Raw genomic sequence first — 20,464 nt, forward strand, 5'->3', positions numbered from 1 at the left:
TCATATGTGCTATAAGTCAAAAAGGTCTGAGTTTGAACATCAGCACTGCCCACCAGCCTGAGCCAACAATTCTTTGCATTCACTCTAACAGTATTAATTAATTAATCATGTACTGTGTAGATATAGATGAAAGATGGTGAATGAAACAGACTGCCTTAAACAAATGAGGTCTCTCCTGTCATTTCATTGGTGTAGCAGTCAGCTTTCCCTCAGTGGGACACAATACCCGACACCTGCAGTTTAGGAGAGGAGAGGTTTAATTTGGCTCATAGCTTTAGGGGGTTCAGTTCATGGTGGGCTGGCTCCCATGCAGAACCATCATGGTAAGTGGGCTATAACTGCTGCATGTAACTATTTTCAGCTGAAATCTGGAGTCAACAAGGAGGCTCTTAACAAGGATTCGCAGTTCCCGTAGCTGAGAGAAAACAGGGACATGGCTGAGCACTCAGTAGCTCCTAAAGCTCCAACTCCCATTCGAGTCACTCCGGCTGTGAGTACAGATGTGGAGGGAGAAGCGGATAATGGGACACACACACACGCATTCACACCCACACACACTCTGCCACACCCTCCTCCCCAGACCAGCGCGCTCAAGGAGCTCAGTCGTGCTGGCTGGCTCAGACTTTTCCAGTCACCTTCACCCAAATCACAGTCTTAAAATGAGGGACCCTTTTGCCCCCAAAGCAAAACGTGCTTTCTGAAAGCTGATGTTACTGGATGACAAAGAAAGTACCTAAGCCTGTGTGATCGAGTAATCACAATGTAAATCTAATTTTAAAATCTACAAAGATTCTAAAATAAAATCCTTGAATATCAATACTATTTATGTTGTGGGCTAAGTTTAAATGGAGGATATTTATTTTGCTCTAAATTCATTTCTAAAATTCACAGATCATGCCTTGCAAGCGCAAGGACCCGAGTTCAATTACCGGTACCAAAAAAAATAAATAAATAAATAAAATTCACAGCTCAAGTAAAAATGTACAAAACAATTTCCTGAATAAGTATGGGATAAAACTTGAGGCGGTGAGTGGAAGCCCTTTCCTGAGATGTACGTTGTCTGTGTTAAACATCCATCCATTTGTGTGCAGTGTACACCATGTCCTCTCCTGAAGTTAAGCCAAGGGAGATTTCATTCTAAACTACAGCACACACAAAAAAGTCGCACAAATCTGATTTTAATTATAGCCATCAAACCCAAAACAGAATTGCACAGATGTGATCAGTATTCTAAATAGGGAACGACTTTTTCCAAAGCTGTAGCCTGGAAGGGAATCCAAGTAAAAATTGAATTCTTATGTCTGTTCATGCACATTAGAGCCTTACTTTGTCCAAATTGTTCTGGGTTTCCACACCGGATGTCAGCGGATTTTCCTTGGCTACTGAAAGCCAAGTTCTTGGCCTGACTTCAAAGCTTATGGAAGTCGCTAGAAGCCCCATTTATTTTGCTTACTGAAACAGTTGTGTTTTGGAGAATGGACTTGTGGCCTAAAATTTATGAGTTGACACCTCTCAGCATTTGGAAAGAATCAGCAAGGGGATCGCTGGCATTCAAATATAAGGTTGATTTACAAAGTTGTTGTCATACAATCTGGTCATTTTATGATAAGTTTAATTTTCCCTCCAGGGCCCTTGTGAAAAAAAAAAATTTGCTGCTATAGAGCCAGATAGCTGTGAAGCCAGGATCAGTACATCAAAATCTGCTCATTACCTGCTTAAGAGCCACCTCCCATTCTTCCACCTTTCTTCTTTGGATTAATGGCAGGGTTGCTAACTATTTTCTCCAAAGTGTGTGATCATGATTGGTCTAAACGAGTAATCACATTTTCTTCACCAATAATTAATCTAAGAATTAAGATGCACCTGGCTATGACCAATGAAATGTCTATAACCTGAAGCAGAAAATTAAAATCCAGAAGTTCTTTTGGACCGAATCTTTTGCTGCTGTCTTCCGTCTGTCCCAGGATATGAGTTGAGGATGTGATGCCTGGAACTATAATGGCTATTTTATGACCATGAGGTAATAAGTAAAAAGATGATGCTAAGGATGGCAGAGCCAAAATAGAAAGATCCAAAGGTCTCAGAGACATGTTAAAGCCACTGGGAAAAATCCCCAGAAGTCCTGCTTTCAACATCTTGTTCTGTGTCCTTGCTGGGTGATGCGCTATTGGATATTCAGTTGTTGGCAGGGAACACCATCCTCCTTGAAATGGCTACTTCTCTGGGTTCTGGCTTTGGCCAAATCATTCAACCATTCACATTCTTTGTTTGTGAAATGGAGCTAATGTTATCTTTCCTGAGCTGTTTTTGTAACTATTTCCTGAGGTCATATGTAAATTACCCTGTACAGTGCCAGACAGGGTAAGAGGCGGTGAGTACAATAACCGTGTAACCAGTGGATAGATGTGTGTTGGGTGATTCCAGATCATTTGTGCTTGTGGAGTAAATAGTCTAATATTACCACAAATCACAGCCACTGGTTTTATTGTATATTATGTGCCCGGCACTATACTCAGAACCTGTGGGCATTGCCTGATTTAATCTCAGAACACCTTTCTGATGTATATACAAAAGCATGGGACAGTTGCACACTAACTTGTATTTATTCCCCCTTGGGGTTAAAGATGAGATTGAGGCCCAGGTTCCAGAGCATGTGTGCAGTGGGGCCTCAGCTTGGTTTTGGCCCAAGGGTACTTGTGGCAGATGCTCAGTCCCCCGAAAGGCAATTGAATTAAACCAGGCCAAGACATGGAAATCCACAGTGACCACCAATCCTAGTCTCTTACTTGGCCCTGATCTGATCCTGGCTTTCCAAAGCCAGGCTCAGGTCAACTCACAGCCCAGCTGGTGAAGTTTATTCGAAAACATAGTTGTTTAGCTAAGTCACTGTTTTTGTTCACTTACGGGCTTTAGATGGGACAACTTCACTGTAGTTCATGGTTTTTCTCACTATGCGGTCAGCCCATGCTGCTGTCCCCTGCTTCGCCTCCTAAGGACTTCTGAGTCTATCACTGCCTAGTTTAGATCTCTGATGACAAAGGGAAAATACTGGAAATCATGGCAATCCCATGAGAAATGGAAGACAAGGATACAGCTGTGATTGCTGGACAAATTCTGGGATGTTCTGCATCTTGGCTTGTGGCTGGGTACCTGTCTGTGTCAGTTAGCAATGTGGAGATTAAGAGTCCTTCTCTATTTGAGAAATTTGGGTCGTTTGGAAATCACTGCTATACTCTGTCTGAAGGAAAGCAAAATGGTATGTTCGCAGCATTCTGTATTTTTGGACACCCCTGAATCCCCTTCCCCAACCCCTGACACTGAGAACAAGGGCTCTGAGTGAGCCGGAGTCTGGCAGCAGCAGGGACGAACACCAAGATACCTTGGGCACCTTCTTGGAGGGAGGAAATGGAAAACCTACGTGTAAGAGGCCAGAGGGAAAATACTCTAGGCTTGTAGGCCATTTTTGTCTCCATTCCATACTTCTCATCTTTAAAAGTAAAATTTACAACCCTTTAGAAATATAAAAATCATTTTTAGCTCAGGGGCCATACCAAACAGGCATGGGGCGGGGTGTAGGAGCAGCTTATCCACCCTGCCTGGAGAATCAAAGGACATGATAAGCTCTCTCCTAGCCCATAACCACTGGGAGGACCAATGCAAATGAAGAAACTGTGCTAGCAGTGACTAGGGCCACACAAATGGCAGGGGCAATGCCAGGGAGCAGTCGCTGGAGTCAGACAGTGGGCAAAAGGAGCCTTCGTCCAAGCCCCAGGTGCTGGCCAGCCTTTTGTCTCCAGCAGGCGTTGAGCTCCCAAGTACCTTGCGGGGACCATAGCCATCATGCCACAGAGCCTTGCTGTGCAGTTCGCTCTTCTTCTCAAAGTGAGAAAGTCAGCTAAGTAGCAATGGCAAATTACCGGTGAGTTTAGAAAGAAGTGAATGAGCAAGTCAAGAGCAGCAAATCCAGTGGGAATCGCAGGCCCCTTTCGGCAGAGAGGACAGTTTCTCCGTGGTTGCAAGGGGCCTGGGATGGGGAAAGCAAAGGGCCACGGTCATCATCTCTAAGGCTGGACTCAAGACAGTGTCTACCCGTGATTTCTACACATGCGAGGTACAATTTGCCTGAATTGGGCTACTAGAATGGAAGGGCAGTTCCCAAAAGGGACCTCTCCCTCTCTCCTCTCTGCCTTCATGGAGAAGGAGTCTGCCGTTTCCATGTCAGTCCGTCTGTCCCTTGTTCAGAAGTTGGCCACTTGGCGCCCATCATCCAATATGAGTGTTGCTACCGAAACATACGCCTGGATCAAAGTGATCGTAAGAGTCCATCTTGCATGTGCAGCCAGGACTCCCTTTGTAAAACATGATCTGGGGCATGGATTTGGGGTTGGGTTTTTGTTTTTGTTTTTTCATTTTTTTAATACCTGGCAAAACAATCCAGGTGGTGTGTGAGTCACCAGTAGAGACTGTGAAGTCTGAGGAAGTAGAGTCAACCTTGCAAACAGTGGATCTCAGTGAAGACAGAGATTCTCTGCCCGAACCCGCTGAAGTAAAACGCAAAAGAGAAGAAGGCAAGCCCCGGAGGAGCTCCCTGATGACGTTTTTCAGACAAGTGGTAAGCCGCTTTCTTCTGGTACGGGAAGGGGAAACACCTGGCATTGTTTCTGAGCGCAGAAGACCCTGCCACTGGGGGAATGAGGTGCAATTTTAGGTGCTATACATAGAATATGAACAGGATAGGAATTGTGAACTGAGAAAATGCCTTCCCGCCTTGTGATTCAGTCACAGAGAAAGTCTCAGCAGATTACTCATATTCTCGAACTCTTCTTTCACCTTGGATAAATCCCCTTTTTAATAAAAGAGACAGTTGACCTTGGGTCAGGGTAGTAGTTAATATAAGTGTTTGCTTTTGCTTATTTTAAATGTTTCCTTCTGTCGGTGGCAAAGGATGCCGCTTTCCCCAATATGAGAGTGACGAGATGTTTCCTTTGAAAATACTTGTTGTTTACATCAAGAACGTAAGCGCTTTTATGGCCCAAGTCATAGACTGAGGTGACAGAAATTCTGAAGGTGACGTGAAAGTCATGCATAAGGAGACAAAGCTGACGTAGATCATCGTCAAGTAATAGTCTCATAGTGAAGATATACAACATAGTGAATTGTCCGTGCTTGGATTTGTATGGAATGGAAAGATTGCACACAGACGTGTTTTGATGCTTACAAACAGTAATGTGCATTAAAGATCTATGTAACCCAAGATCTCAGATAGCGTAGCACAACAAAACCTAAATTAATTAGAGGACAAAATATAAAAACCCATGTAAAAGGTCATCGATTTAATTCTCTTTTAATGAAAAACAAGGATTTCATTATAGCGTGCCTTTATTTTTAGGGGTATTTGGGGATTTAATCCTTGGAGAAAGCAATTTTGGAATTTCACAAGTCAGCCTGTTAAAGAGTTCTTTCTAATCCATAAAACAAAATAAAACCCTTGCCAGTAGGAGTTGAGACATATTAAAAAATAATTCGTTCAGAAATTGTTGGCAGGAATGATTTTCTTTTCCTGTTGGACTCTCGTGGAGTAAAAGGTGTTTAAAAAAAAAAAAAGTAGCGGGAGGACTGAAGGGCTGAGGCCTCATCAGTATCACTGCTATGCCTGTGCGATCTGGCACCTTCTAGACCAAATTTTCAGTGATGCCGGGAAAGAAAAGAACATTGAGCTGTTCCTGGCACCTGGTCTCAGTGACAAACGGCATCCCTGGTGTGCTGAGCATCATACTTTCCTCTGTTTGCGTAGAGCTGAGGAATACTGGGGAGGGTTACAAACGGAACGTTTCTTCGAATAGCCCATATGCAACTCCCTTTGCTTAAAAGAGGGTAAAGTCCAAGAAACCCCAAGTAAAATATGCAAAAACCTCTAAACCACTCATTGCCCCCACAAATTCTGAAACTTATATCAGGTTCTATATCACTTAAATGTATCCCCCCAACTGTCTACTACACATTACTTTCTAGCAACAGAAACTGAGCAAGTCTGAATGCTTGAGGTTTTTTTAAAAATGGACAAAAAGTCCTCTGGCTGGGGATGGTGGCTCACAACTGTAATCCCAGCAAGCGGGAGGCTGTAATTGGGAAGCTGAGGCAGGAGGATCCTTGTGAGTTCAATGCCAGCCTGAACTACATAGTGAGACCCTGTCTCAAAACAAACAAACAAACAAAAAGTCTTCTGGAATCAACTCATGATAGGTTAGGATAAAGGAAGGTGAGTTCCTTCTGCCCAAGTAATCCTCAGTGGGTTCAGGGCAGAAAGTCTTACTATGTCCGTAGCTCTTCTCACCTGCTGCCTCGAGAGCATGACCATTATTCTTTCTCTTGGATGTTTAAACACTGCTCCAAAGCACCTGTGATTGTTGAGATTTCCTCTAAAATTCCAGATATCCTAAATATTGTCTATTTTCTGTGTTCCTTAAAATATTATACTACCATAGTGATGAATTCACATATGCCAAAGGCGGGGGTCTTCCAGTGTCCCAACTTCCCCACGAGTCCCTCAGCCACGCCAGCCCAGCTCGCTGGTGTGTGTTTCTGGCCATCCCTTGGGTGCCTCAGTTTACTGCCTGTGATGCAGAACCATGTTATTCTGTGCTCACTTCCTTCACGTGTCCTCCGGATCCATTCCATGCTGACTGATCGTGGCTATCGGTGGACGTTCGTTTTCTTTTGGTTTTTTGTTTTGTTTTGTTTTGGTTTTGCATTTCATTCCTTCATTTGCACAACAAAGAATTATTAAGCGGCCACGATATTCGAGGCTTTAGGGATAGGACGGTGGTGTAAACAGGTACAATCTCTGTCCTCAGGGTGATAAATCCTAATGAAGAAACCCTGCACTTCTAGTTTAACTCTGTCTTGCATTCAGTGAGCGTGCCCCGAGCAGCCTACATGAGTTATCTTAGTCATCTGCATGCAGAGCCTTGGAAGCCCGGTCGTATGCACAGGTATTAACCCCCCTTTGGGTAGGTTCCTAGAAGTTGGTGTCAGCAGCTAACTATTTTCAGGAAATGCTTTTGGGTAACATGTTCATTGCTTACAAATTGATTTAGTCTTTGGATCTTTGCATGGGGAAGTCTACTGTAGGGTCTGAAAAATAGAGACAGCATCTGGCCTACCACTAAGGGTTTTGGGGGAGAGGGCATTGGGGCCAAATAAGTGGGTGTTTGGAACTAATTTTAGGTATGGTTAGCAAAATATGCATTTTTAAAAACTATTGATTTAATTGAAAGGAAAACTCAACTGCAAAACCTCTTTCATATTCAGTTTTCCACTCATTAGATCATTGATTTTCCAGCCTTTCTTCAGGTTTTTGTTTTGTTTTGTTTTTTCAGAAAACACATTTTAGCATCTCATGAAAAGATACTCGGAGTTGAGGTTTTGTTTTTTGGGGGATTTTTTTTCCCAAAAATAAATGATTCATTTCTCAAAAGATCATTTTCTTTCCAGACCTTAATTACCAAAAATAAAAAATAAAAATGTGTTTTTCCAAATAGTCATATTTCAGGCCAAAGAAAACAGAACCATAGTAAGGCCTAGCGTTGCATTTAACACAGGTGGATATAGCACTTCGCAAAAATTCTACAAGTTCCTACAGGATTGCAAAATAATTGCAAAGAACGTCTACAACATCTGTCATGCCCTAAATAGAACACCATTCTCACACATATTAATTCAGCTATATGTCAAGAAATTGAGTATTTGAAGTGCTAGTGTATTTTTGTAAAGTGAATGGACCAGGTTACTGTATTCATGGACCCACAGACCAGGTGGACAGGGAAATCACGAAGGTACGTAGGGAGAAATACATGCACTTCAAATTTATAATTTGTCAGTGTAACCATACCTTGCACTTGAAAAGTGCGTTCCTCCTCCAAGCTATTTTTCACATTTCTATTTTGTTTAATCCTCTGCAGCCCTCTCTTTGGACTACTAGCTTTACAAGAAAAACTCGGTGGGGTAACATTCTTGGGTTGCAGTGAAAGATCATGAGCTTCACTTGGGACCAATAAGAGGCCCAGATGAGGAGACAGTAAGAAATCAGACAGGTTGTTGTTGACTTCAGTGAATCAAATAAGTTTAATAAAAACCTGTGAAGTGTACTGTCTGGAAGGGAAAAGAGGTTTATTTGGAATGGTCGTGATTAAACAAAAAACAGGAGTCTTCTAGCCAAAGTTCTTGATCTCAGATTTTTCTCTGGGTATGAAAATATTAATACTGATTTGTTCTGTCAGGTTTCTGAAAGAGGCATTTATTTGGATTTCTGAAAGAGACGTTTATTTGGGCAATTCCTGCCTCTCCCAACACCTCACATTCTCTCCTACCTTCCCAGGGACTCTGTCGTCATTGGCACTGCTGGCAGTCACCTCCCTGGCCACCGGGGGTGCTCTGGGTCCTTGTGTCATGGCGGGCCTCGTGCTCAGCATGGCATCTTCTCACCCATTCAGGCAGAAACCCCACAAAACCTGCACCCTCACTGCCCACCTCCCTGTGCAGACCAGGCTTTGGAGACTCGCGAGGGTTTAAGTAATGTGCCCAGCGCCTCGGGGCTGACGAATGCGAGCCAGAACGCAGGCAGGCATGCATTTTGTTGCCACTTTTTGTTCCTTCAGCTCCTTTCCTCACGTTATGGCTGCTTCCTGCACTGCTGTAGCTTGGGTTCTTTGACAGTACTTGGAGGCAGGACAACTACACGTCCCACTTTTGGGATTCGCTAACATTTTCTGTGGAAACATCGTTTTTAGGTGTTGGACTATTCCTCTTAATCTAAAATTGCAAGGCAGAAACGGGAAGATTAATACAGGGCTTACATAAAACATGGGCACAGGTTTCCGGAATATATTTGTCCTTAAAGGAAATCTACCTTGGCTGGGTAATTTGCCTTATTACTCCAGTCCCATTTGTTGTGAACGTTTTGGCAAAGTCAAAACCTTGGACTCTCAACCTTTATGGACCCTGGAAATTTGCAATAGGTCCAGTCCCCTGGAGTTGTGCATCTGCTAAACAACATTGCTGATAGTCTCATGCTGTATTAAAATCTCATCCCAACTTTTCTTCTGTTTTGTTTGAATCAGATTGTCATCTAAATACATTTGAATACCTTTCAAAGGAGTGTGAACTGATCACCAAATATTTCTGCTGGCATTTTTAATATCTAAGTCATAAATACTGGAAACAGTCAGATGTTCCTCAGTGTTATTGAGCTATTATAATGCATGGCACAGTGCAATAAATAAATGACTCCTTTAATATGCAAGGCTTGGAAGCTACCGGTGGGATCCATCACAAAACCACAGGCTAAACACCCTGAGATGCTTCGTTTTGATTCTCGGGTGTAAAACAACCCTGGAAGATAGTTGCTCAGTGTCCCACTGGAAAAATCTCAGAAATTACTTGATCATCTTCAGACTGTTCTTCAAAGTACCGATTAGTCTCTGAAAGAATTTTAGTCTCCTTAAACAGTAGCTTTGCTGTTTTTGACAGCTAGTAAAAATAAGCCTTTGTGGTTATGATGCTTTGAATAATAAAACCAAGCGGAGTCTCCTGAGTTTCTCAGCAAGAGGACTCTGCGCACAGTAAAGAAAAGATTAAAGAAGGAGGAAAGCAAGGGAGGGAGGGTAGGAAAGATTGTGATTAATGAAAGCAGCATTGGTAGAGATGGTCTCGGGGGCATCATAAGACCCTTCGTTGAAACTCAGCAGTCCACACATCTTTCTTGCCTCTCAGTGAACACGATAGAAAAATCACTGAAACACTGGTGGTCCTCTCTTCTATTTTAATCGAACAAGTTGAACTGTGCAGTGTTCTTCCTGACAGCCTGAAGGTCTGTTTTCATGCTGCCAATATAGCATAATTTAAATTCAACCCAAATTATCTTCCAGGCGCTACCAAAGAAGAGAAGAGAAAGAAAGCAAATTAGAACCTTAAGCTGGCCAAGTACCTAATGTCCCAGCTGGAACAGTGAAAAAGAAGTACAAAATCCCTCCTCCAAGAGGGCACAGAAGAAAGTCCTATATTTGCTAGAAGTGGGGGGAGGGCCACACATGACTCGGTGTTCATTCAGGTTTTGCTTGAAAAGCTATTTTGTTCACTTGTGTTTTAAGTCTTTGCCAGTCAAGATTCCCTATAGCCCACCTCATGCCGCCCGCAGCCATGTTCTCTAGAACTCTCAGGAATGTGTTTGAGTAGGAAGGGCTCTTAAGGCACAGCGGAATGAAATCCTAAGGAGTCACAAGCTTTGCGTGTGGGGGGAAGGCTGACAGAGCTCTGACCTAGGGAGTCCATTTCTCTTTCTAAACTTTCTGAAGCCCAAGAGGAAAGAAAAACCACTTTCCATGCTGATGGTCTACATTTTATGTAGAAGACAGGTGGATCCTTATCTGCCTTTGGGGTGAAAACCTAGGTGACTCCCACAGCAAGGCTGTCTCTACAAAAGGGACTTGGAAAGGGCAGATATGCTTCTTCCGGTCCTAACCAATCAAGAACACCTAGGATCAAGGTCTGTGGATGCTGCTTTGGGTAGAGAAATACAGGAGTCCCCTGTGCTGGTGGACCATTGATGGTCCCAGTAAAGACTTCCGGTGTGGAGAGCAGCACCAAGCAATACTTAGAGAGGAAAACTGCTGACCTTGAGAATGAGCAGGTCCCACGAGCCATCTTAGCCAAGGTTTATCAACCTCCACCTTAGCCAGGCTTTCCCCATTGTGCTGAATCTAACGTCATCGCTTCCTAGCAGATGCTCAATTACCATTCGCTGCCTGAGCTGCACCGCTACCTCCTCAGGGGCAGTGAGATGGCACGTAGATCAGATGTGAGCAGAGCACAGCGGCGAACCCTGGCTCTCCCTGTAAACTGTTGTCCCCCGACCCACACAGGACCCTCTGAGCTTCTGTCTTTTTCCTGTAAAATCAGGAAAACAATTCATCTGCTATCTCGGTTTTGATGTGGTGCTGGTCAGTCTCTCACTGGCGCAGTGCATGGCACTTCGGGAGTACTCTGCTAATGGTTCACCTCCTTTATATAGCACCTGTAATCCCCTCTACTAAGGTGAGTGCCGTATCTCAGATAACCGAGATTCAATGCTGTGGACTCGCATGCCCAGCTAAGAGAATGACCAAGGTGACAGCGGTACATCTGGCAGGAAGTGTCAAGCAGTGGCTGAATGCTCAGGGGATTAGACCTAAGTTGGCATCACTGATGAGAACTAAGTGATTCACTGTCAGATTTATTGTATATCAAGAACAGGGCATTGCTAAATGCATGGTCAAAATCCCAAGATGGGTCTGAATGTGTGTCTGCTAATTAACTTAGAGCAGGGATGTTCAAAGACTAGCGTTTCTCTGAACCACACACGAGGCTTGTTAAAACACAGATTGTTAATGGATACAGTGGGGCCACACACCTGTAATTCCAGCACCCTGGGAGGCCGAGGCAGGAGGATGTGCAGTTTGAGCCAAGCCTGGGCAATTTAGTGACTTAGAACCAATTAAAATTTTAAAAAAATAAAAGGGCTGGGGATGTGCCCTGGATTTAATCTTCAGTACTAACAACAACAACAACAACCAAAACATTGCTACATCCCAACCCGAGTTTCTGAGCCAGTGAACCCAGGGGACTGTCAAAATTTGCTTTTCTAACAAGTCCCGGGGTGAGGCTGGTGCTGATAGTTTTAGAATCATTAGCTCAGTGTGGGATTCAAAGAATCAAAGCTGAGAATTCCACTCCATCCAGCCCTGTCGCGGATGCCCCTGGCTAGGGGAGACAGTAAAGGATGGAAAACAGAAAGCTCACCGAAACACACATCCCTGCTAGGGAGAGAGCAACGGAACACCCGCCACCCCCACGGCGCCCTGAACGCTGACTGACACTTCCGTTGGGTGGCAGGTTATTCTCTGTGCTCAGCCCCTCCTGCTTTCCGCATTCACATCTGCCCCAGCATGTACTCCGGGAACGTCTGACCCCGCGCTTAGGACGTTTGTTGTTTGTTTTGGAGGCTAACACTGAATTTCATCGGATTTGGTTGCACTTTGGGGAACCCACGAGTGTCAGGAGTGCGGTCGTGCGCTTCTGGGTGCTCCGCCTTGGTCTCGAGCCGGAATCTCAAGAGTGAGTGACCGGGCTCGTCCAAGGCGGGACGTCCCTGCGTCCTGTGACTTCGCTGTGCTGTGGTAGCTGAAAAGCCATCATCTGTTTGTTGTTCTAGTCAGTGAAAGGGGACGGAGGGATCGCACACTCCGAAGAAATAATGGGGAAAGACTCCAACAACCAAGTAAGTGACCTTGAACCCGTCTGGTGGTGGGTTTGGCTGGCGCGGTCTCACTTCTCCCTGGTCTCATTTTCCTCTTTTTTTCCTCTTTTTTGTTTTTTTGAGTCAGGGTCTCACTGTGTAGTTGAGACTGACCTGGAACTCACTATGTAGCCCAGGCTGGTCTCGAACTCACAGCGGTCCTCCTGCCTCGGCCTCCCGAGTACTGGGATGACAGGTGTGCGCCACCACGCCCGGCCTGGTCTCATTTTCAATTCCGTTCTCGGCCACTGCCGATTGGTGTAACCGCTCCGGATTAAGCGCCCGCTGTAAAGCGGGCCCGTACCGAACACCCGCCTGAACAAGTTAGTTGATGCCCTTCACACACGCTCCTCCCTCTTCTCCGTGTGCAGGCTCCCTTCTCTCCGTCCTGAAAGAGACCTTCCATACCCACCGGTCATCACTACGTCTTGTTTTTACTTTCGCTTCCTGGCACTTACCATAAATAGTAATGACTCATTGTCCGCTAGCTGCCTGTCTCGCCTGCCCCTTCTGACCCTGGCTGGAAGGTTTTCCTGCGTGTGGTGCCTGCTGCATCACGGGAGATATTTCTAGAATAGATAAGTGAAGGACACAGAGGCCACAGAATTCATTTTCACAACTTCTCTACTCTAAAGATACGAGGCTATGGCAGCTTTATAACTGTATGCTTTCCTTTTCAATGGGATCTGCACAACACCTTATTTTATAATGTGCACTCTTTAAACTTAAATATATACGTTTACCAAAAGAAGGTCACTGATTGTTCTTCTTTTAATGTCAGCAACGTAGAGAAGTTCTTCGGACTCAAGCAGCCAGGGTCCCAATCCTGACTTGGCCATTTTTTTAGGTTTGTGACTTCAGGCAAATCACTAGCTCTCCCGGGGCCTCGGGGCCTCATCTATAGGATGGAGCAAGGAAACGTGCACCTCACAGGATGTCACACGCAGGTGAATCAGTGTCGTGCATGAGAACAGTCGCGGTGCAGAGGGCCCAGTAAATAAGTTAGTTGCTGTATTAGTCAGCCCGGGCTGCTATAACAAAATGCCGTGGCCGTGTGGCTTCAGCAACTGAAACGTATTGTTCTGAAAGCTGGACAGGCTGTGATCACTGTGCCAACAGGGTTCTGCCCCTGGTGAGGGGACGGAGCTCTTCCTGGCTTGCAGATGGCTGCCTACTGCTCTGCCTTCACACGATGAAGGGAAAGAGGGAGGGAGGGTGAGCACGCTGATGTCTCTTCTTACAATGACACTGATTTAATCCTTTTGGATCAGAGTCCATGCTCATGACCTCATTTAATTTAAATTCCTCCTTTATTCCAAACACAATCACTTTGGGAGTTAGGGCTTCAACCTACACAATTAAGGCCATCACGGTTGCTCTTGGTTACCACTTGCTGCTGTGAGGGCATTACCATCCTGTGATGTTTCTCATCACACATGCATACACACACACATACACGTGCATGCACACGCACACACCCCACGCACACATGCAATGACTCTTCCAACACTTTATAGTATTTCTGTTTCCATACCAATCCATTTAGTCTGCATATATATGATTTTTCCTGTTTTCAATTTTTTGCTTTTCTAACTTACACCTTGTGCCTGGCCCCCAAACCTATTCTCTAGACCACTGTGGAAGCAAACTTTCCAGGGCTGGAGTGGAGCTCAGCAGTAGAGCATCCTAGATGAAACAGTATGCCCATAATTGAGGTATTTGTAAAACTGGAATAAAGCCTGAAAACCTGAAGGAGCTAGAAACCTCATTCTCCTCTCACCTGGAGATGCCGTGAGAGCCCCTGGGTGAGCTCTGCCTCCCTCCTTGAGAGACTGATGTCCTCACTGGAACAGGACAGATGCTAAGCTGGATTTGGGTACTGGTGGTGGACACCTTGTGCTTCTTCACGGTTTGCCCTCTTAGAGTTAGAAAAGGCTTAGCTGGTATTTCTAGGACAGGGAGCTCGAGGCGCCGCTGGCCTCAGGTGGCCTCTAGGGTCTCCATCAAACAGAAAGTGCCCATGGCCTCAGCCCTGAGACTTCCGGCCAGCACTGTGGGGGTCCAGGAGTTTCTGGGAGCAGCTGCTGCGATGACTTGGGGGTGTGATGTCTGTTATAAGTCTGGGACATAGTCAGACCCCGAGCGAGTGTCCCGGATCATCTGCGTCTGGTGACAAAGCAGTCCTGCAAGGAGGCAGCCACCTCTGGCCGTCATGACTTGGTTTCTAACAAGCAGGTAAAAGCCTGACAGGGCGAGGACTCCGTGGGGGTGGGACACCGTCCTGCACAGCTCCGAGGAGAGCTGTTGGCTCTTTGTGCCTCCCCACTCCCGCCCCACAGTGATTTGGGAAGGCAGACCCCTGGGGGATGTGGAGGGTGAGTCTGGCCATTCATTGGACACTCAACTGAGGCCTGCTTACAGCAGTGCTTCCCCGGTATCGGGGACGAGGTGCTGAGAGGACACAGACCTGTCCTCTAGGGCCCTCCCTCCATCGGGGAACCCACACTATGAAATGAGCAAAGAAAGACCTGTGATAACCACCCGGGAACAGAAAACAGAGCGGTGTTGCTGGAGAGAGGAGGCAGGGCTTCCTTAGACACAGAGCCAAGACTGCATCTCGTGGGCAGTGGTGTCTGAGCTGAGACAGAAACACAGCAGCTCTCGACCAAAGCTTGGCAGTGCTGAGAGGCTGAGGCAGGAGGATTACGACGTCGAGCCCAAGCTAGGTGACTTAGTGACTTAGCAAGACCTTGTCTCCGTTTTTCTTTAAACATGGAAACGCTTGGGGATATCGTTCAGTACAAAAGCCCTGGGTTCAATTCCCAATGCCAAAATACAGAAGCAAAAATGAAAACAAGCAAAGCCAACGAAGTCAAGAGCACACTTCTTCCTGGAAGGAGAGGAGCCTGTGTGGCTCGGTAGATGGACAGGAGGGGCAGGGACAGAGTAGCACAGGGCTCGGTCTTTCAGGACAGTGGCTTGCTGGTGTCTCACGCACACAGGGCACTGAGAAGCACACAGTGCTTGGGGGACCACTGGTGACATCAAGGGTGCTCATTAGGCCAGATGACCAGCTCCTTGGTGCCAGCCACAGAAGTGTCGCTTCTTTGCCCTAGAGTTGCCTCCCCCCAGAACAAACCAAGGCGAGAGGCTCCCCAGAGACCGGCATCTCCGGCCCGGCTTTCCATCCCATTCAGCCCTCTGCACAAAGGAGGAAGCTGGGGAAAGGGAGAATGGATCCCAGGTCTCACAGCAAGGATACAGACCAAGCTCCACTAGACTTCAACGTCTGCAGGGCTAGCGCAGTGCGGGGTGTGCAAGGGGACCGCTGGGCTCTGGCCTTCCTAGGAACTTCCTGGTGATCTGCCCCACACTGTCTGCAACACCTGCGTGCCTGTGTCTCAGTCTTGGCTGCTGGGCCCCCAGCTGTGCTCTAGCCGACCTGGGAAGATTTCTGTCCTGGGGGCTGGGGTCTCCTACAGGGCCTGGAGTCTCCTGTTTTCACTTCTTTCCAAGCCCTAAGCTGGGTTCACAGTTGCCTTCTCCGTCGCAGCTGCTCTGGGACAGCACACAGCTTCCTGAGCCCAGTGCTCTGACTGTGTAGCCCGTGGGTCAGATCGTCATGGTCCATGGGCCGATCATGCGCCAGTTGTTTGCTGGGACCAGGGCTTTAAATTTTTGAAGTCAATATTTTAAAGCTGGTGTATTTTCTTTTTTTTTTTTTTTTAATTTAATTTCGAGGGCTAACTGAAAAGACAGCAGATCTGAGGGCTCCAAGCCCCAGCTGCGGCCTGCATGGCTGCTGGCCCCTCAGACGAACAGCGCGATCTTCTGTCCACCGAGTCCTCCCTCTTGTTTGTCTCCCAGCACTAAAAACAGCACTGGGAGGGCTGCTGTTGTTCTCACACACTTTGCCTGGACCCACATGCTGGGGAAATACAATCTCTGTGTGATTATTTTCACCTCAGTCCTCCTTTTTGTTTTTACACAAGCTGTCTGATCGTGTAAGTTCAAATAGATTACGATGAAAGGCTTTCTACTTCCTAACAGATTTAATTCGATTCAGTTTGATTCGATTTTTGGATCTGTAGATCTACACCTTACCCCACACCTTCTGGAATTTTTGACTTTACACTCTCAGCCCTCTTGATTATAGGAACCAAGTAGAAGATCTCGTTCTGACACACACATTCAAAATTAAATCTAAGCCATCCATTTTTTGTTTTGCCACCAGTTTGTGAAGCAAAAGGCCAGTTTTACACCAAAAATTTTGGTAGATGCCATGAGGAAAAAAGAATGGGCATCAGCAGGAAAAAGTCCCGCGTTGTTGTAAGTGGGAGAAGCCTCTCAAAGCTGGCGGAGTCCTGTGTGGACTCCTGGAATAGAGGTACAGGGTCACGCACACCAGTACCTGCTGTCCCTCCTTGCCACTGCTTGGTTCTGCTGTCCTCTGGGCTGGCTTCCTTGGTGGGCATACTTTCCCCGAAAACGGTGCTGGTTCTGAAGCTCCAGGTTTACATTACTGCAGCTTTAAAATAAATGGGAAACGACTGTCTCTTGATTCCTTTAGTAAAGCTTTAAGGTTGGCTCCACTGTTACCTGTGTTGGTCTCTCCGGAGCCAATCATAGGCCGCGGGTGTGTGCAGTCCTGTGATTGGCCGGGCCCGACTCACAATCCCTTTACCAGAGGTAGAATTAGTTGGCTTGGAACACGTGGAATAGACAGGAGAGAAGGGTGTTTTCCTAAGAAAAATCCAACTTCTGAGACCAAAGGAAGAGGGAAAGCCTGCTTCCTGGGAAAGGGTAACATCATTTAATCAATTATTAGATAAATAAATGTCCCCTGCCATGAATGACCTAGCATTATTGCCTTTTTTCCCCCATTTCACCCAACTCATGAAAGTATAGAAACATCCAGCATTTGAATGTCTCTGCTTTAACACGTTTATTCGCCTGCTTTGAGAATTGTCTCACAGCCACTAAAAATGGGCTTTGTTTGAACTTGCCGTAGACATCAAACTCCACGGAGAAGGCGCCCGCACCGAAGGCTACCACGCCACCAGGGCCAGAGCCCACGGGAGCAGCGCAGAGGGGAAAAGAAGCCTCCGCCAAGGACAAGAAGTCAGCAGAGGTGAACAAGCAGAAAAACAAGCAGCAAGCCAAAGAGCCTGGCCAGAGTGTGGAGCAGGCCGCAGCGGAGCCCAGCGCACTGCAGAGTGGGGACAAGGCCCAGAAGAGAGCCGAGAGGCGGCGGCAGTCCCTTGGGGGCTTCCTCAAGGGCCTGGTAGGTGGACTCCCCCTCCTCATGACTTGTCCACCCCTCCAGGGCACGGCTGGCTGGACGCCCTGGGCTACAGGTATTTACTGAGCTCCTCCCGCTGGGTGGCAGGCACTGCGCTGTGCACTGAGAGGAGAGAAATAGAGCCCTTGCTGTTCGGGGGCTCACGGTCAGGTCCAGATGAATGGGTCCACCAGGTGCCAAGGACAGGGAGAGCGAGACCACGTGCAGGGCGCAGGCGGGGAGGTGCTAAGGCCCAAGTGCCTGTGCTCATTCCTGCCCCTCCTAGCCGTGTGCCCTCAGTTTCCCTGAAAGAGTAAGGAGACCGGTGACAACCGCAGTCCCCGTGTCCCCGTGGGAATGGAATGAACGTGTATAATCCGCTGTCCCGGTGGGTGGCGCGGTGTAGGCATCGGACTCTGGGTGTTCCATCCCGTGATAAGCTGTGTGGCCTTCTGTGTGCGGGCCTGAATCTGACTCTGGAAACACTGGGCCACTGGCCAACCCCGCCCTCCCTGCCCAGCCACCAGGAGACCCCTTCCCTTTGTCCCTTCTCCATACCCCCTCCGTCCTCAGCAGTCTCCCTTTCTCTTCCTCCCCAGCACCATCTGCCTCCATTTTCCAAACTCTGAATGGTTTCCCTTACTGTGGACTCCATGGTCCACGGCTCTGGGTGTTTGCAGTGCTGCGTGATGGGCCATGTGTTCAGTCCTCCTCCATGTAAACCATAAGACTTCGTGTCCCTGAGAACTGGATAGCTTAGCGGTGCCTAACTCATGGGGCTACTGAAACAGTCACATGAGATGCTTGTGTAACCCTGTGGCACAGAGCCTGAGACCTAGTGAGCAGTTGGCATGGAGAGCCATTGTCCCCCCCCACCAGCACCTCATCATCATCAGTTTTCTTCAAAGTCTTGCATATTGTAGACACTTTGGGTAAACATTTGTTGAATGAATAGGGAGTGAACATATTATTAGCTTACCCCATTTATAGTAAACCATCTTGGGAGGTCAAAAGAAATACTTTAGACAAATTAAGAGTCTATTTGAGCAAAGAACAAGCTGTGAATCGGGCAGCGCTCAGCACCAAAATAGGTTCAGAGAGTTCCACCCTGCAGTGAGCCCTGAGCTTTTATAGACCCAAGTTGGAAACAGAGCAGAGAAACCACCTGATTGGCTGCAGCATCTGAGGCATTTCCCTGATTGGGCACAGTCTGAGAGCGTGGCTACCTAGGATTGCCTGAAGCTCAGCTGTTTTCAATCGGCAGAAACCTGGCCATTTGATAAAAAGTGGTTTGTATGTGCACGAACGTAGCCTGTGGTTTGTCACCTAGGTAAGTAAGCAAGGGGACAGCCTGGGGCTGATAGCCTCCTGTACATGTACTTTAGTAAGGAAATAAGTGCTCAGTTGTGCTGGTCCCTGGACTGCAGAAGAAATGGCTGCTGGGTGCAGAATTCCCTTTCACCAGTTGCAGTTTTAGGCAGACTGGTGCAGGCAGCATTCTAGATTTGCTTGTTTCAATCTCCCTCACCATGGGAGCCCCCTGCATCCGTGGGCCGCCGGCACTACCAGCTTTGCACGGGCTCGGCTCTACCTTGCAGCTCACGGGTACACCTCAGGGTACATGCTCCTTAACGGGAGTCGACAGGTAAGATGAAAACATAATGAATATGAGGGTACGACACAAGGCTGGAGGAAGTTGCCTGCAGTTGCTGACCTTAACTGAAATGCTGCATCAAGTTTCTTTTTTGCATGTTAAAAAGACTCCACTTGTGCATCGAGACACAGGCTAAGCGTTCACTGAAGATTTGATTTACCTTTTCAGACAGTTAAAATCCCTGCCTTCCTCCATTCCTCCCCGCACTCCTCCTTTCTGTTTTCTGTACTCCCTCCCTCTCTGTATCCGCCTTCCTTCTTCAGTCTTCTCCTCTACAAACTAGCAAGCAGGCCTGTGAGTGTTGGATGTCACCGAGGGAGATTAGAGGTGAGCGTGGTTGGGGACGGGGAGGGGAGGCTGTGTGTCCAAGGAACTAATGTCCAAGGTGCACAGGAGGGAGCAACGGTGCCAAGCAGGAGGCCAGCAAGCCCTTCCAGGAGGCAGGGCAGCACCAGCAAAAGCCCTGTGGTAGAAAGGCGCTCCATGGAAAGATCTCAGTGTGTCTGAAGAAGAGCGATGAGCCACTGGGAACGAGGCAGACGATGGGAGGAATAGCAGCAGGGACAGGGACAGGGACAGGACCGGCCCAGGCAGGCTGCACAGAGAATGCCGCCGTTCGCGGGCGCTACGCTGGGCAGTGCGCACGCGTCTACAACTCTTAAAGGCTTTGCCGCCCAGACAGTGGAAGCTGTCCAGGCCCTGCTGCACACAGGAAGCGAGCATCTGGCTTGCCTGCCTTGGAGCACAAGCCAGCTCGTCCCCGATGCCATCTCCTCCCTGGGTTCCTGTTCTCCTTCTTCCCCGCTCACTGCTGGGTTCTCACTGAGAACAGCCCAGTCGGCACTGAGAAGTCAGGAAAGGCCTGAGGACCCACAGAGGGGCTTCTTACACTACACACACACACACACACGCACGCACACACGCACGCACACACACACACGCACACACGCACGCACACACGCACGCACACACACGCACACACGCACACCCCGATGATTGCGAATCACTCCCATCTTTAATTGCTCCCCTCGGAGGAGATGGCTGCCACCCCCAAGCCCCACCTGCCTCAGCCTCCCTCCCCGCCCACGTTCGCGGGTCCCTAAAGGTCCAGAGCCCTGTGCGGCACGATCTGCTGCTGCGGACCAGAGAAGGGAGCTGGGGCTGTGTCAGCACGGTCCCCGCGGAGAGCCCGGGACCG

General features: G+C 47.6%; 1 protein-coding gene across 1 annotated transcript in view; it reads left to right on the forward strand.

The window, feature by feature from the left end:
• Positions 1-20,464, forward strand: part of Bcas1 (brain enriched myelin associated protein 1) — an 89,663-nt gene that overhangs the window by 65,010 nt on the left and 4,189 nt on the right. The window contains exons 9-11 of the mRNA XM_033767180.1: positions 4,439-4,612; positions 12,248-12,313; positions 17,343-17,615. Of these exons, the coding sequence (XP_033623071.1) occupies positions 4,439-4,612; positions 12,248-12,313; positions 17,343-17,615 (513 nt within the window). The remainder of the gene's footprint in view (positions 1-4,438; positions 4,613-12,247; positions 12,314-17,342; positions 17,616-20,464) is intronic.

Source organism: Fukomys damarensis, unplaced genomic scaffold (genome assembly GCF_012274545.1).
Source record: "Fukomys damarensis isolate Sample0158 unplaced genomic scaffold, DMR_v1.0_HiC HiC_scaffold_22, whole genome shotgun sequence".
NCBI lineage: Eukaryota > Metazoa > Chordata > Mammalia > Rodentia > Bathyergidae > Fukomys > Fukomys damarensis.